The sequence below is a fragment of the Schistocerca gregaria genome, chromosome 1 (assembly GCF_023897955.1).
Source record: "Schistocerca gregaria isolate iqSchGreg1 chromosome 1, iqSchGreg1.2, whole genome shotgun sequence".
NCBI classification, from domain to species: domain Eukaryota; kingdom Metazoa; phylum Arthropoda; class Insecta; order Orthoptera; family Acrididae; genus Schistocerca; species Schistocerca gregaria.
Window position 1 is genome coordinate 589,207,330 of NC_064920.1, and position 13,371 is coordinate 589,220,700.

General features: G+C 38.1%; 1 protein-coding gene across 5 annotated transcripts in view; it reads left to right on the top strand.

Annotated features, from left to right (window-relative positions):
- The window catches only part of LOC126357426 (protein SERAC1), a 252,691-nt gene that overhangs the window by 200,958 nt on the left and 38,362 nt on the right, over window positions 1-13,371 (top strand). For 3 of the 5 annotated variants that reach the window (XM_050007458.1, XM_050007460.1, XM_050007459.1), the window contains one exon: window positions 10,105-10,297. In XM_050007458.1, coding sequence (XP_049863415.1) covers window positions 10,105-10,297 — 193 coding nt within the window. Of the gene's footprint in view, window positions 1-3,641; window positions 3,861-10,104; window positions 10,298-13,371 lie in introns of all 5 variants that reach the window. The other 2 variants (XM_050007456.1, XM_050007457.1) reach the window with 1 other exon arrangement.

The following is a 13,371-nucleotide window of genomic DNA, read 5'->3' on the forward strand; positions in this document are numbered from 1 at the left end:
GAACAGGTATATATATGTGGGGGCAATCATGATTAATAATTGCTACAGTAATTGGAAAAATTGATTGGAAAAAAATAGTTGAAAGAAATTAGGAGGTAATTCATGAATTTGTACACAATCCTTTAACCAATACCAATATCAACAGACCTTCAATGTGAATATATTCAAGGTCAATATTCATAATTTGTGTTCTGTACTGCTTCAGATTAAATCCATAGTGTGAAGCCTTGATTGTGACCATGTCGATGCAGAATCGCTCCCCTGTTGTTCACGTAAATTCTTCTTGTCTGCTCAGAACCTATTGATTCAGGATCTTGCCGGCGAGCGGAATGATGAACAGACAGGGACAGACGTCGTAAATGTGCGAATAAAGTTTGCCTTTCTAATAACTTTTTATAACACTTTTAATGGGGTGGTTGAAATACTCATTTTTTATCAGTGCTAGTATAATGGATCCAAGCATATGTCCATACGCTGCCACTTCTAGAAACAAACGGGTGAAGATACAGGAATAAATAAATTGAAGAGTGTATATGTTATTCTGTTTCATACAGATGTATTAAAACATTATTCTTGCCACAAAGTAACTCATTAAATTATCGTTTTTGGTTTTTGCAACCTATTCAGTTTACATATAGCTTGTTGTTGTTCTTCTGGTCTTCAGTCCAGAGACTGGTTTGATGCAGCTCTCCGTGCTACTTTATCCTGTGCAAGCTTCTTCATCTCCCAGTACCTACTGCAACATACATCCTTCTGAATCTGCTTAGTGTAATCATCTCTTGATCTCCCTCTATGATTTTTACCCTCCACGCTGCCCTCCAATACTAAATTGGTGATCCCTTGATGTCTCAGGACATATCCTACCAACCGATCCCTTCTTCTAGTCAAGTTGTGCCACAAATCTCTCTTCTTCCCAATTATATTCAGTACCTACCCATCTAATCTTCAGCATTCTTCTGTAGCACCACATTTCAAAAGTTTCCATTCTCTTCTTGTGCAAACTATTTATCGTCCATTTTTCCCTTCCTTACATGGCTACACTCCATGCAGGTACTTTCAGAAACGACTTCCTGACACTTAAATCTAAACTCGATGTTAACAAACATCTCTTCTTCAGAAATGCTTTCCTTGCCATTGACTGTCTACATTTTATATACTCTCTACTTTGACCACCATCAGTTATTTTACACCCTAAATAGCAAAAGTCATTTACTACTTTAAGTGTCTCATTTCCTAATCTAATTCCCTCGTATCACCCAATTTAATTTGACTACATTCCATAATACTCGTTTGCCTTTATTGATATTCATCTTATATCCTCCTTTCAAGACACTATCCATTCCGTTCAACTGCTCTTCCAAGTCCTTTGCTGTCTCTGACAGAATTACAATATCATCGTGGACCTCAAAGTTTTTATTTCTTCTCCGTGGATTTTAATTCCTACTTCGAATTTTTCTTTTGTTTCCTTTACTGCTTGCTCAGTATACAGATTGAATAACATCGGGGATAGGCTACAACCCTGTCTCACTCCCTTCCCAACCACTGCTTCCCTTTCATGCCCCTCGACTCTTATAACTGCCATCTTGTTTCTGTACAAATTGTAAATAGCCTTTTGCTCTCTGTATTTTACCCCTGCCACCTTCAGAATTTGAAAGAGAGTATTCCAGACAACATTGTCAAAAGCTTTCTCTAAGCCTACAAATCCTAGAAACGTAGGTTTGCCTTTCCTTAATTTATCTTCTAAGATAAGTCATAGGGTCAGTATTGCCTCATGTGTTCCAACATTTCTACGGAATCCAAACTGATCCTCCCCGAGGTCAGCATCCACCAGTTTTTCCATTCATCTGTAAAGAATTTATCCTAGTAATTTGCAACTGTGACTTATTAAACTGATTGTTCGGTAATTTTCACATCTATCAACACCTGCTTTTTTTGGGATTGAAATTATTATATTCTTCTTGAAGTCTGAGGGTGTTTCGCCTGTCTCATACATCTTGCTCACCAAGTGGTAGAGTTTTGTCAGGTCTTGCTCTCCCAATGCTGTCAGTAGTTCTGATGGAATGTTGTCTACTCCTGGAGCCTTGTTTTGACTCAGATCTTTCAGTGCTCTGTCAAACTCTTCACACAGTATCGTATCTCCCATTTCATCTTTATCTACATCCTTTTCTATTTATATAATATTGTCCTCAAGTACATCACCCTTGTATAGACCCTTTATATATTTCTTCCACCTTTCTGCTTTCCCTTCTTTGCTTAGAACTGGGTTTCCATCTGAGCTCTTGATATTCATACAACTGTTTCTCTTTTCTCCAAAGGTGTCTAATTGTCCTGTAGGCAGTATCTATCTTACATCTAGTGAGATAAGCCTCTACATCCTTACATTTGTCCTCTAGCCATCCCTGCTTAGCCATTTTGCACTTCCTGTCGATCTCATTTTTGAGACATTTGTATTCCTTTTTGCCTGCTTCATTTACTGCATTTTTATATTTTCTCCTTTCATCAGTTAAATTCAATATATCTTTTGTCCCCAAGGATTTCTACTAGCCCTCGATCTTTTACCTACTTGATCCTCAGCTGCCTTCACTACTTCATCACTCAAAGCTACCCATTCTTCTTCTACTGTATTTCTTTCCCCCATTCCTGTCAATTGTTCCCTTATGCTCTCCCTGCAACCTCTGGTTCTTTCAGTTTATCCAGGTCCCATCTCCTTAAATTTCCACCTTTTTGCAGTTTCTTCAGTTTTAATTTACAGTCATAACCAGTAGATTGTGGTCAGAGTCCACATCTGCCCCTGGAAATGCCTTACTATTTAAAACCTGGTTCCCAATCTCTGTCTTACCATTATATAATCTATCTGAAACCTTTCAGTTTATCCAGGCCTCTTCCATATATACAACCTTCTTTCATGGTTCTTGAACCAAGTGTTAGCTATGATTAAGGTATGCTCTGTACAAAATTCTACCAGGCGGCTTCCTCTTTAATTCCTTGCCCCCATTCCATATTCACCCACTTCGTTACCTTCTCTTCCTTTTCCTACCATTGAATTCCAGTCACCCATGACTTATGATTTTCGTCTCCCTTCACTATCTGAATAACTTCTTTTATCTCTTCATCATCTGCAGAGCTAGTTGGCATATAAACTTGTACTATGGCGGTAGGTGTGGGCTTTGTATCTATCTTGGCCACAATAATGCGTTCGCTATGCTGTTTGTAGTAGCTTACCTGCATTCCTATTTTATTATTCATTATTAAACCTACTCCTGCATTACCCCTATTTGATTTTGTATTTATAATCCTGTAGTTACGTGACCAGATGTCGTGTTCCTCCTGCCACTGAACTACACTAATTCCCACTATATCTAACTTTAACCTATCTATTTCCCTTTTTACATTTTCTAACGTACCTGCCAGATTAAGGGATCTGACAATCCACACTTCGATCCGTAGAACGCCAGTTTTTTTTTTTTTTTTTTTTTTTTTTTTTCCCCCCCTCCTGGGTAATCCCCACCCAGAGATCCGCATGGGGAACTATTTTATCCCCGGAGTATTTTACCCAAGAGGATGCCATCATCATTTAACCATACAGTAAAGCTGCATGCCCTCGGGAAAAATTATGGCTGTAGTTTTCCCCTTGCTTTCAGCCGTTCGCAGTACCACAACAGTAAGGCCGTTTTGGTTAGTGTTACAAAGCCAGCTCAGTCAATCATCCAGACTGTTGCCCCTGCAACTACTGAAAACGCTGCTGCCGCTGTTCAGGAACCACATGTTTGTCTGGCTTCTCAACAGATACCCCTTCATTGTAGTTGTACCTACGGTATGGCTATCTGTATCGCTGAGGCACGCAAGCCTCCCCACTAATGGTAAGGTGCGTGGTTCATTGGAGGGAGATGTAGCTTACTTATAAGAATAGAAATGAATAAAAACATGATATAATTCAACACATACGTAACACTATTTTTCCAAATAATAGTTGACTTTAATCTAATGCTGTAAAATCTAGGGTGGAATACAAATACACACACACACACACACACACACACACACACACACAGGTTCATTGTCCATGCTGGGCCTGACACTGCAGCCTGACACATTATTTTTAAGAGTTTATTTCAGTGCTTTTGTGTACTGCTAGTCTCTGTTGTATCATGTTAAAAATTAGTCCATGAGTTATGATATCAACTTTAGTAATTGGCTGTTGAGAAACCACTTTACATTAACAGCTCTGTTATCATTGACAATAATGGGATTTATGTAAATATTGTTAATGTTATTAGGTTAGTGTTATACCTGAGGATATGCTTACCATTCACGACCATCCATTCTGATAGTCAGGAGGTAACAAATTAGGCCTATGATTATGACTGGATATAATTTACTATCTACCTCCTCACTCCATTATAAAATAACCTGCCTAAAACACAATTCGGGCAGTTCATGGCAGGCTGCACAGATTCTGATGTGGGTGCATGAGTAACTACACACCGTTGAGTGACAGCCTGAACCATCCCATTACAGTACCTCCATAAATTGTAATTGTTACTGCACTATCACCCTCCCCAGCTGCATAGGAACCATGCTAGAGCAGATAATCAACTATTGCATCATCTGGACTTTAGAGATGAGAAATGTTATAATTTTATTTCAGTGTAGATTTGCAAGGCTTCATTTTATTTTTGTAATTATCAGTTATAATTTATCAGTACTAGAGGTGGCTATACATGAAATATTGCTTCATAAACACCATCTAGTTACAATATTTTTAAGAAGAAGGAAGTTTTTCTGTGATCGAGGTATAGGAATGTTCCACTGTTCTCATAGCTGTTTCTTGTATGAGTGTGTTGGGGCCTTTTATCAGTATAGTTGTCTCATTAGTAATCATGACAGCTTTTAGGAGTTCTCCAATCTCTTTGTTGGTTGTTTTTGGGGAAAGAGACCAGACAACAAGGTCATCGGTGTCATTGGGTTATGGAAGGACAGGGAAGGAATTCAGCCATGCCCTTTGAAAGGAACCATCCCGGCATTTGCCTGGAGCGATTTAGGGAAATCACAGAAAACCTAAATCAGGATGGCCGGACGCGGGATTGAATCATCGTCCTCCCGAATGCGAGTCCAGTGTCTAACCATTGCGCCACCTCGCTCGGTCTCCAATCTCTTTGGTAAACATTTATGTTGTTCCAGAAAAGGTGTGGTCCAAGTACGAAACATCATGTGACACCATATTCAATGTTTACCCACTCTGTATTTAGTTTTATTCATGTGGTATCATTTGTTAATATAGCTCTCTGTTGTATGTTGTCAAGATATGACTCCATCAATTCAAGAAGGCTTCCTTTAATGCCATAATGTTGCAGTACACAAGTAAAATTTTGTGATGAGCAGAGCAGAAGGTTTTGATATGGTCACAAATATTCTGCATTAAGCCATTACCTCAAAAATTCCTGATAAGATTGGAAGAATGGAAATGTGTTTATAATAAGTTAGAGGGCCTTTTCTTTTCTAAGTGGGCATTACTACGGATTTAAATCTTTCAGGAGATACACCTTGACTGATTGCAAAGATGGCAATTCTAGGTGAGAGGTGTACTACCTTGTGTTGGACATTGCCAACCTCACAGCCAGAAGGGTGACTTAATGATTTTAGTGGTTCCTGTGGTGGTTCAGTTGACAGGAGTGATACCTATTGATGAAGTATGCATAGCCTGTCCATGTAAATCTAATGGACCTGTTTCTGATTGTTTATTTTTTTTTTTTTCACTTTGTACTGCAGCTACTATTAGGAAGAATTAGTTGAGTTTTTAGGACAATGATTTGAATCAAACATAATTTTTCTTGCAGCCATAGTCATCAGAGAGTTAAATGTCTTTGTCTTATTGTGATTAATTATTTTGTGATGAATGATGGTCTACATTTCCTTTGCCTTGCCTCTGATATTTTGTAATTTTTTTGTGCATAGCGCATGGTTTTTAAGATTTGTTCATGTTTTTTAAAGTTTTGATAATACATTGACGCGTTTTACAGTATTATTTGTTATATTACCTTTAAATCTTGATTAGAGATAGTACTCTGCATTGCTTAAGATACTTTGATTCTAGATGTTAGCTATCCGTTCTCCTCGTTTCCTCTGTATTGGCTCTGACTCATTGAAAAAGAAAACTGATTTCATAGTGCTGTGAGACTACTGCTGCAAACTGTTGAGCATAGAGTGTGGCATAGTAGTTAGTGTCGCTGGCTGGAGTGCTGTGGATCACCAGTTTGAACTTGACCACCACGAATCATGTTATTAGTATTTACCACTTCTGGAAAGTTCTTAAAATATCTTATGTTTGCAATATTTGTATAGACTGGAATATTTATTTAGTTAGAGCACTCTCAATCCAGGAATTCAGTTCTATTCTGCCTGTATGTATGTTGGTGTCTTTAATTACCTGCTTTCAGTGCTAAGTGTGGTACTTCATCGACGACTAAGTGTGGTACATCATTGATGACCCTACCACCAGATTTGGAATTGCTTGTGGATTATGATGTGACATTATTTGGTGAAGAGAGCAAGGTACTTCAAACCAGCTACATCATTGTGACTCTAGTTGTCAGTAAAGACAGGAACCAGACTACAACCAGTACATCATGCCTTTAGTACTCATATCCTTGAGACCAATTGATTCCAAGCCAGCAGTAAGTCAGCTGTGCTTCAGTCATCCATCAGCATTTTTTTCGTATGCGGATCTGAACCGAACAAAATGGCTAAAAGGATTTGACCAAGTTATAAAATATGCAGAAAGTCTGAGATGAACATTTTGTTAAGTGTGTACTTTTACTTGGACATCACAGTTCAGCAGTGGTTCAAAAACATTGAATAGAAGTTCGGTAGCTGGGTTAAATTTCAGACCAAACTGAAGAAAGTGTTTGGTAACAATCAGCAACAACTGAAAAACAGGGCTGAACATTATGCGGGAATTACACAGTCCTACACACAAAAAGTTTTGGGCCTATGCTACTGTAGTGACTCGAGAATTTCTGTGTAAATTCTAGAACCATTCAGCCTTCTACCGTCTTGAACAAATGATATTCTAGATACGAGTGTGGGATGGTAAAATCCTACCTACCGTGTGTCACATGTTTGTGTGTGCAGGTTTAAAGTCAGTCGAGAGAAGAAAGTATACGTGGCAGTAGAACGGCACTGACATGTACTTGTTGGGCAATCCTTAGGTGTTTTAGAGGAAAAACCATGGAGTTTTTATGCAGCTCTGTGCTTATTATGTCATTGACTATTGTTTTGTGAAAGAAGAACAGTTGAAAAATTAATCTTGTAAACTCCTCATCCAGCCTTGGTAGAGGCAAGACCTTTTTTTATAGTTCATGTGAAATAGAGTCATGGTTATTAAGCCAGCTCTTTTATAAATGTAGTTAAACTTGTTTCTGATGAGTGAATGACTTACTGGAAGTCATATATGTATGGTAAAAGTAAGAATTTTATTCAGCATGGAGTTCAAATATACCGTTAGTTAATGAAAAGTAAAGTTAGTGTATCCACGTATTTCACAAGTAGAGAAAGAGGTTTAAATATTCCCGTACCTAACATCATTCTATGGAGACAAAGTCAAATGAGTTTTCCAGCAGCCAGCTAGCCGGCAAAGAATATCGGCTGTGAATCTCAAGTAAATCACCTTGTATAAAAGAAGTGGGAAGTTTGTACATCTACTTCTTGCTTTAAATCGCTATCAAAAATTTAGACCACATTGTGAATCCAAATATGACACATACTGACAAAATCTCACACATGATGAAAGGAACTGCAGAATTCATGTACCAAACCCTTCTGGTAAATGATGTCACAACAGTCAGTGAATTCATTTAGTGGTGTCAGTACATAAAGGAAATTCTTCAGAAAAGAATAGGCTGAAACAAGTATGACCAGCTGTAGAATGTGATCTGTGTGGCTGTTACAGGAGACAATCACAACCTCACTTCTCTCATATGCCAGGTAGTAGGTGAAGAGATACAGCATTTAATGATAACCAGAACTGCTGGACCATGTACGTAAGAAATATCAGACATGAAAGTCAGTCCAGTACATCAGGAGGCAATTGATAATGTTGAAGAAGATGTGTATCAATCCTTAGCACCAATCTCCATCACCAGTCAAATGCACCAAAAAGACTGGACTCAGCCAACCCATACTTAGGCTGCAGGTGTTCAATAACAACCCAGCAGCTGACATCTCTGCCAAAACTCTTTGCCTTTACAAATGTCTGCTTGTGTCAGTGTATGTGTGGATGGATATGGGTGTGTGTGCGAGTGTATACCTGTCCTTTTTTCCCCCCTAAGGTAAGTCTTTCCGCTCCCGGGCTTCGAATGACTTCGCACCCTCTCCCTTAAAGCCCACATCCTTTCGTCTTTCCCTCTCCTTCCCTCTTTCCTGATGAAGCAACAGTTGGTTGCGAAAGCTTGAATTTTGTGTGTATGTTTGTGTTTGTTTGTTTGTGTGTCTATCGACCTGCCAGCACTTTCATTTGGTAAGTCACATCATCTTTGTTTTTAGATATATTTTTCCCATGTGGAATGTTTCCCTCTATTATATATAAACTTCTTCCATGTTGTGAAATCGGTATCCACATTATCCTTTTCATGCTTGGAAACAAGAAAAAGTTACACGGAGCAAGGGCAGGTGAGTAAGGTGCATGGGGCAGCAGAACCACGCCATTTTTAGCTAAAAACTGTCTAACAGAGATGGCTGTGTGTGTTGGTGTGTTGTCGTAGTGGAAGAACCAGCCTCTTGTCTGCCACAAATCAAGTCTTTTTTTATTAACATCGTTGCGCAATCTTCTTCAAACTTCCAAATAAAGATTTTGATTGGCCATTTGATCTGGGGGAACAAACTCTGAATGAACTATGCCATTGGCATAAAAAAAAAAGCAAATCAGCATTATTAAACATCCCATGGTCCACTGTATGGAAGGTGTTTTGAACCATTCTCAAATTGTACCCATACAAGAGCCCACTCCCTGTGATTTCTGGTTATGGGGCTACCTGAAGGACAGGTTTTACCAGGAGAACATTCACACATGTGCTGATTGGAAGCACAGCATATCAAGAGAGGTAGCCATCATACCTATTGACATGCTATGTTCTGCTCTGCAGAATTTAATCCTGCACTTTCAGACTGCTCTGGACACTGATGGGTACCATATTGAGCCTCTTTTGTAGCAGTAATGGTACCGATATGTAATGGTATGATGTACTGTAGCAGCACATTAAAAGTGTATCAACTGAATTGACCCATTTCCTTGAATGCTACCAAGACTGGTACTCATACAGTAATTAGTTTCCATATTATAGCATTAGCATTTTAAATCAGGAAAGTTTAATTATAACCATCAGGTATATAGAATCAGTTTTGTTTTTGTGTGTGTTGATGTCATAACACCAAACTTCACATCATTTCATCCATTTTCCCTTACTTAAAACTGATTACCATGTCAAGAACATAAACTAGATAAAATAACCTCAAAGCATGTGATATTTCATAACTTACTTTTATGCTTAATTTCTGTTGCATCATATAATGCAAATGTATATACAACAAACTTTTGCAACCCATATATGCATCAACAGAATCTCCTTCTACAGCAGCTGCATCAGCTTGCTGATGGTAACTGACTACCCTTGACGACACTGACCACCTGTTTCCTGAAACATGCCAAATGGTCTAAACAACTTGTGTTGACATATCCCCAAATTGTTCTCATCCAAAATAAAAGAACATATAGTAGTTGACAGCTGTCTGTACTGTTCACGTGATTTTTAAAAAAAATTTCATTGCCTAGGTGGTGTCACCTTTATTACAGTTGAATGCTGTGCATAATATTTGATTTTCAGTATACAAGAAAATATGTAATACAGTATCTGTCTCTGTTATTTTTTTTTTCTTTTTTTCATTGGTTTGATGATGAGGCAGTAATGTTACAGAGACTGAAAAAGACTGAAAAGGCATAGCTGCTACCTTACATTAAAAGTTATTACTTTAAAAATTCCTCTATTGTTATCTCACTTTTGTATTTGATGAATCACAGTACCAGAAATTAATTATTGTCTGTCTTTCAAGTGGTAGATCGGAACACTTCACCATTAAACTCAAGCCATAGCATTAGTGATGAGAAAACAAGGGCATTTCTGGAAGAAGTTACCGAACTCAAGCAAGAAGAATGGAATGAGATAGGAAATGATTTTGAAATAGTGATGGAAGATTGTCCATTAAGTACCAATATAACTGCATGTGGGCCATATTCTTTCACTGGGTATGTATTGTGTTATATATTGTACTCATAACAAATGGATCACGTCATACTGTACAAAAATAATGCAGGAAGTTTTACTTCATTACTCTTCAGCTGAAGACAGGTTTTTTAGGTAGGGGAAGCAGGGAGGAAGCGTGGCATTAATTGAGATCCATAAGTTTTAATATTGGATGCTCTGTTATTTCTTATGTAGATTAATGACATTGCATTTAATACTTAGCATTAGAATTAGTTCTTTTTGCAGATTATCCAAGTGTTATAATCAGTACTAATAGATATACAGAAACAAACCATATTTTAAATATTTATTTAAAAGATTTGTTGACAGATTTCATGCAAATGATCTCTCTCAATTTTGAGAAAATATAGCATAGTCATATCCACACACCAGTGATACATTTTAAGAATCATCAGAAGTAAATAAGCAAACGGTAAAAATATATTAAAAACAAAGATTCCATGACTTTCTAAGCGGGAAAGCACCGGTAGATAGGCACAATAAAAAAACACACAAACACACACACACAAAATTTCGAGCTTTCGCAACCAGTGGTTGCTTCGTCAGGAAAGAGGGAAGGTGAGGGAAAGATGAAAGGATGTGGGTTTTAAGGGAGAGGGTAAGGAGTCATTCCAATCCCGGTAGTGGAAAGACTTACCTTAGGGGGAAAAAAGGATAGGTATACACTCGCGCGCGCGCACACACACACACACACACACACACACACACACACACACACACACACACACACACACACACACACATATCCATCCACAGTGCCTTTAAATATGTCTGCTTGTGTCTGTATATGTGTGGATGGATATGTGTGTGTGTGTCCTTTTTTCCCCCTAAGGTAAGTCTTTCCGCTACCGGGATTGGAATGACTCCTTACCCTCTCCCTTGAAACCCACATCCTTTCATCTTTCCCTCACCTTCCCCCTTTCCTGACGAAGAAACCGCCGGTTGCGAAAGCTCGAAATTTTGTGTGTGTGTTTTTTTTATTGTGCCTATCTACCGGCGCTTTCCCACTTGGTAAGTCATGGAATCTTTGTTTTTAATATATTTTTCCCATGTGGAATGTTTCTTTATATTTTGTAAGCAAGAGGTAATCTTAACAAGTTTTTGGCGTGTACTGATAAGAATTTAAATGAGAGAGATGGGAGTAGGGGGGGGGGGGGGGGGGGGGGCACGTCACATCCTGGAGCTTCTTAAACAACTGAATTCAGTTAATTTTGCACTTCATATTATTGCAGCCTTAGAGAGAGAGAGAGAGAGAGAAACCAAAATGTTAACATTTTGTTGTTGTGGTCTTCAGTCCAGGACTGGTTTGATGCAGCTGTCCATGCTACTCTTTGATTGTTTTTGTTTATTGATGTCATGTGGAATTATGATCTGGAGTAACTCATTTTAAGTAAATAATGCCTCTGTTATATGAAAACATGTTATAAGTATAAAACATTGTGCTCACCTTCGATTATCTTTATACAGTTGTTTAAGGAAGTTAGGTGTTTTAACTGCAGCCTCACTGTACATATTTTATATCTTGAAGTTTGTTATATGTAACCCATTAGAGTTCAGGAGGAATAAGAACATCAATAGCTACAATACTAGAAGAAGGCAGTGATCTCCATGAGTCTTCATTAAAACTGACTTTAGCTCAGAAGAGGATAAATAGTATCATTACCAAAATCTTTTGCCACTTTCCCAATGATATTAAACACATGACAGACAGCAATGCTAAATTTGGAAGTAAGCTGTCAAAGTCCTCTTCTACACACCACAAGGCAGCTTTGCAGGGTATTGATGTAGCATATAGATGACTAGTTTATATATAGTAGGTGGATGACTAGTTTTTACTCCTCCATAAAAGAATTTTTATTTTGGAACTTGTAACTTATTTAGTGTAAAAGTGTTAAATTCTTACATGTGTTATTAAACTAAATATTCTTTTATGTTACATGAAATTGTCTGTGAATTGTTAGCATGTAGCCACATTTAAGTACTACCTAAGTTAATATTTTGTAAACTGACATCACTACAGTACACAGAGTGAAGCGAAATTCGCACACTCGGGCTTCACAGTGCAATTCCTCACATGCCAGCAATAAAATAGTATCTCACAAAATTCGTCTGGTGAGTACATCCAGCAGAAAAAGGGTGTTAAAGAGTGGATATCTGGAAACACTGTACCCTCATATATGGTAACTACCGCTGTCAGCACATGTTAGTCGTACTGTACAGTTGGTGCAATGGATAGAGTTTTGGTTTAGCACACAGGAGGTCGATGGTTCGATCCTGGGTTGAGGAATATGTGTTTTTAAAAAAGTCCAGGTGGTGCGGTATCTGGCATCTTAATTCTCAACAGTGTTTGCAGCGGATCCTCTAGAAAACATTTGCACTAACATACTGCAATTGTAGAAATATAAGATTGATCAGCTTTGAAAGAAGTCCTTTGCACGTCGTAGGCATGAATTTATTTGCACCACTTCATCTACTACATGCGAAACCTATTTTATTTGCACCCTCCTCCAATGGTCTCATAGATTAGTACCAGCAATTGTTCTTGCCTCGTTAAGGTCCATACATTTTGTTACGGCCTTGCATTACCAGTAGGACTAGCAACTTGCTTTGCGAATAATGTCCTTACTTAGTTACTATTTGTACGTGTTATCACCATGGTCCCGCTAATTATGTATTTCAATGCTGAGTCTGGTGACCACATGCTTTTCAGTATGTATCTCAGTGTATTATTATTATTATTATTATTATTATTATTATTATTATTATTACTACTATTATTATTCTATCAATGAAATTGTGTAAATATCATGTCTATTACTGTTAGGGAAACAGTGTAATTCGAAACCGAACATTTCACAGTGGTGTCGGGATGAATCATGCAATACAGTATCTGTCAGAGGGGTAATTTGCATTAGGTGGAACAGTGCGCAGGACTGACAGCATGTTTATACTGTATGTGCTGTCCACCATACGGGGACTACTTGTGAGTGGAGTAACATGCCCTTGAGAGACTCCAATGTACATGTGTACATGTATCAAATTTCCTCACTGCAAA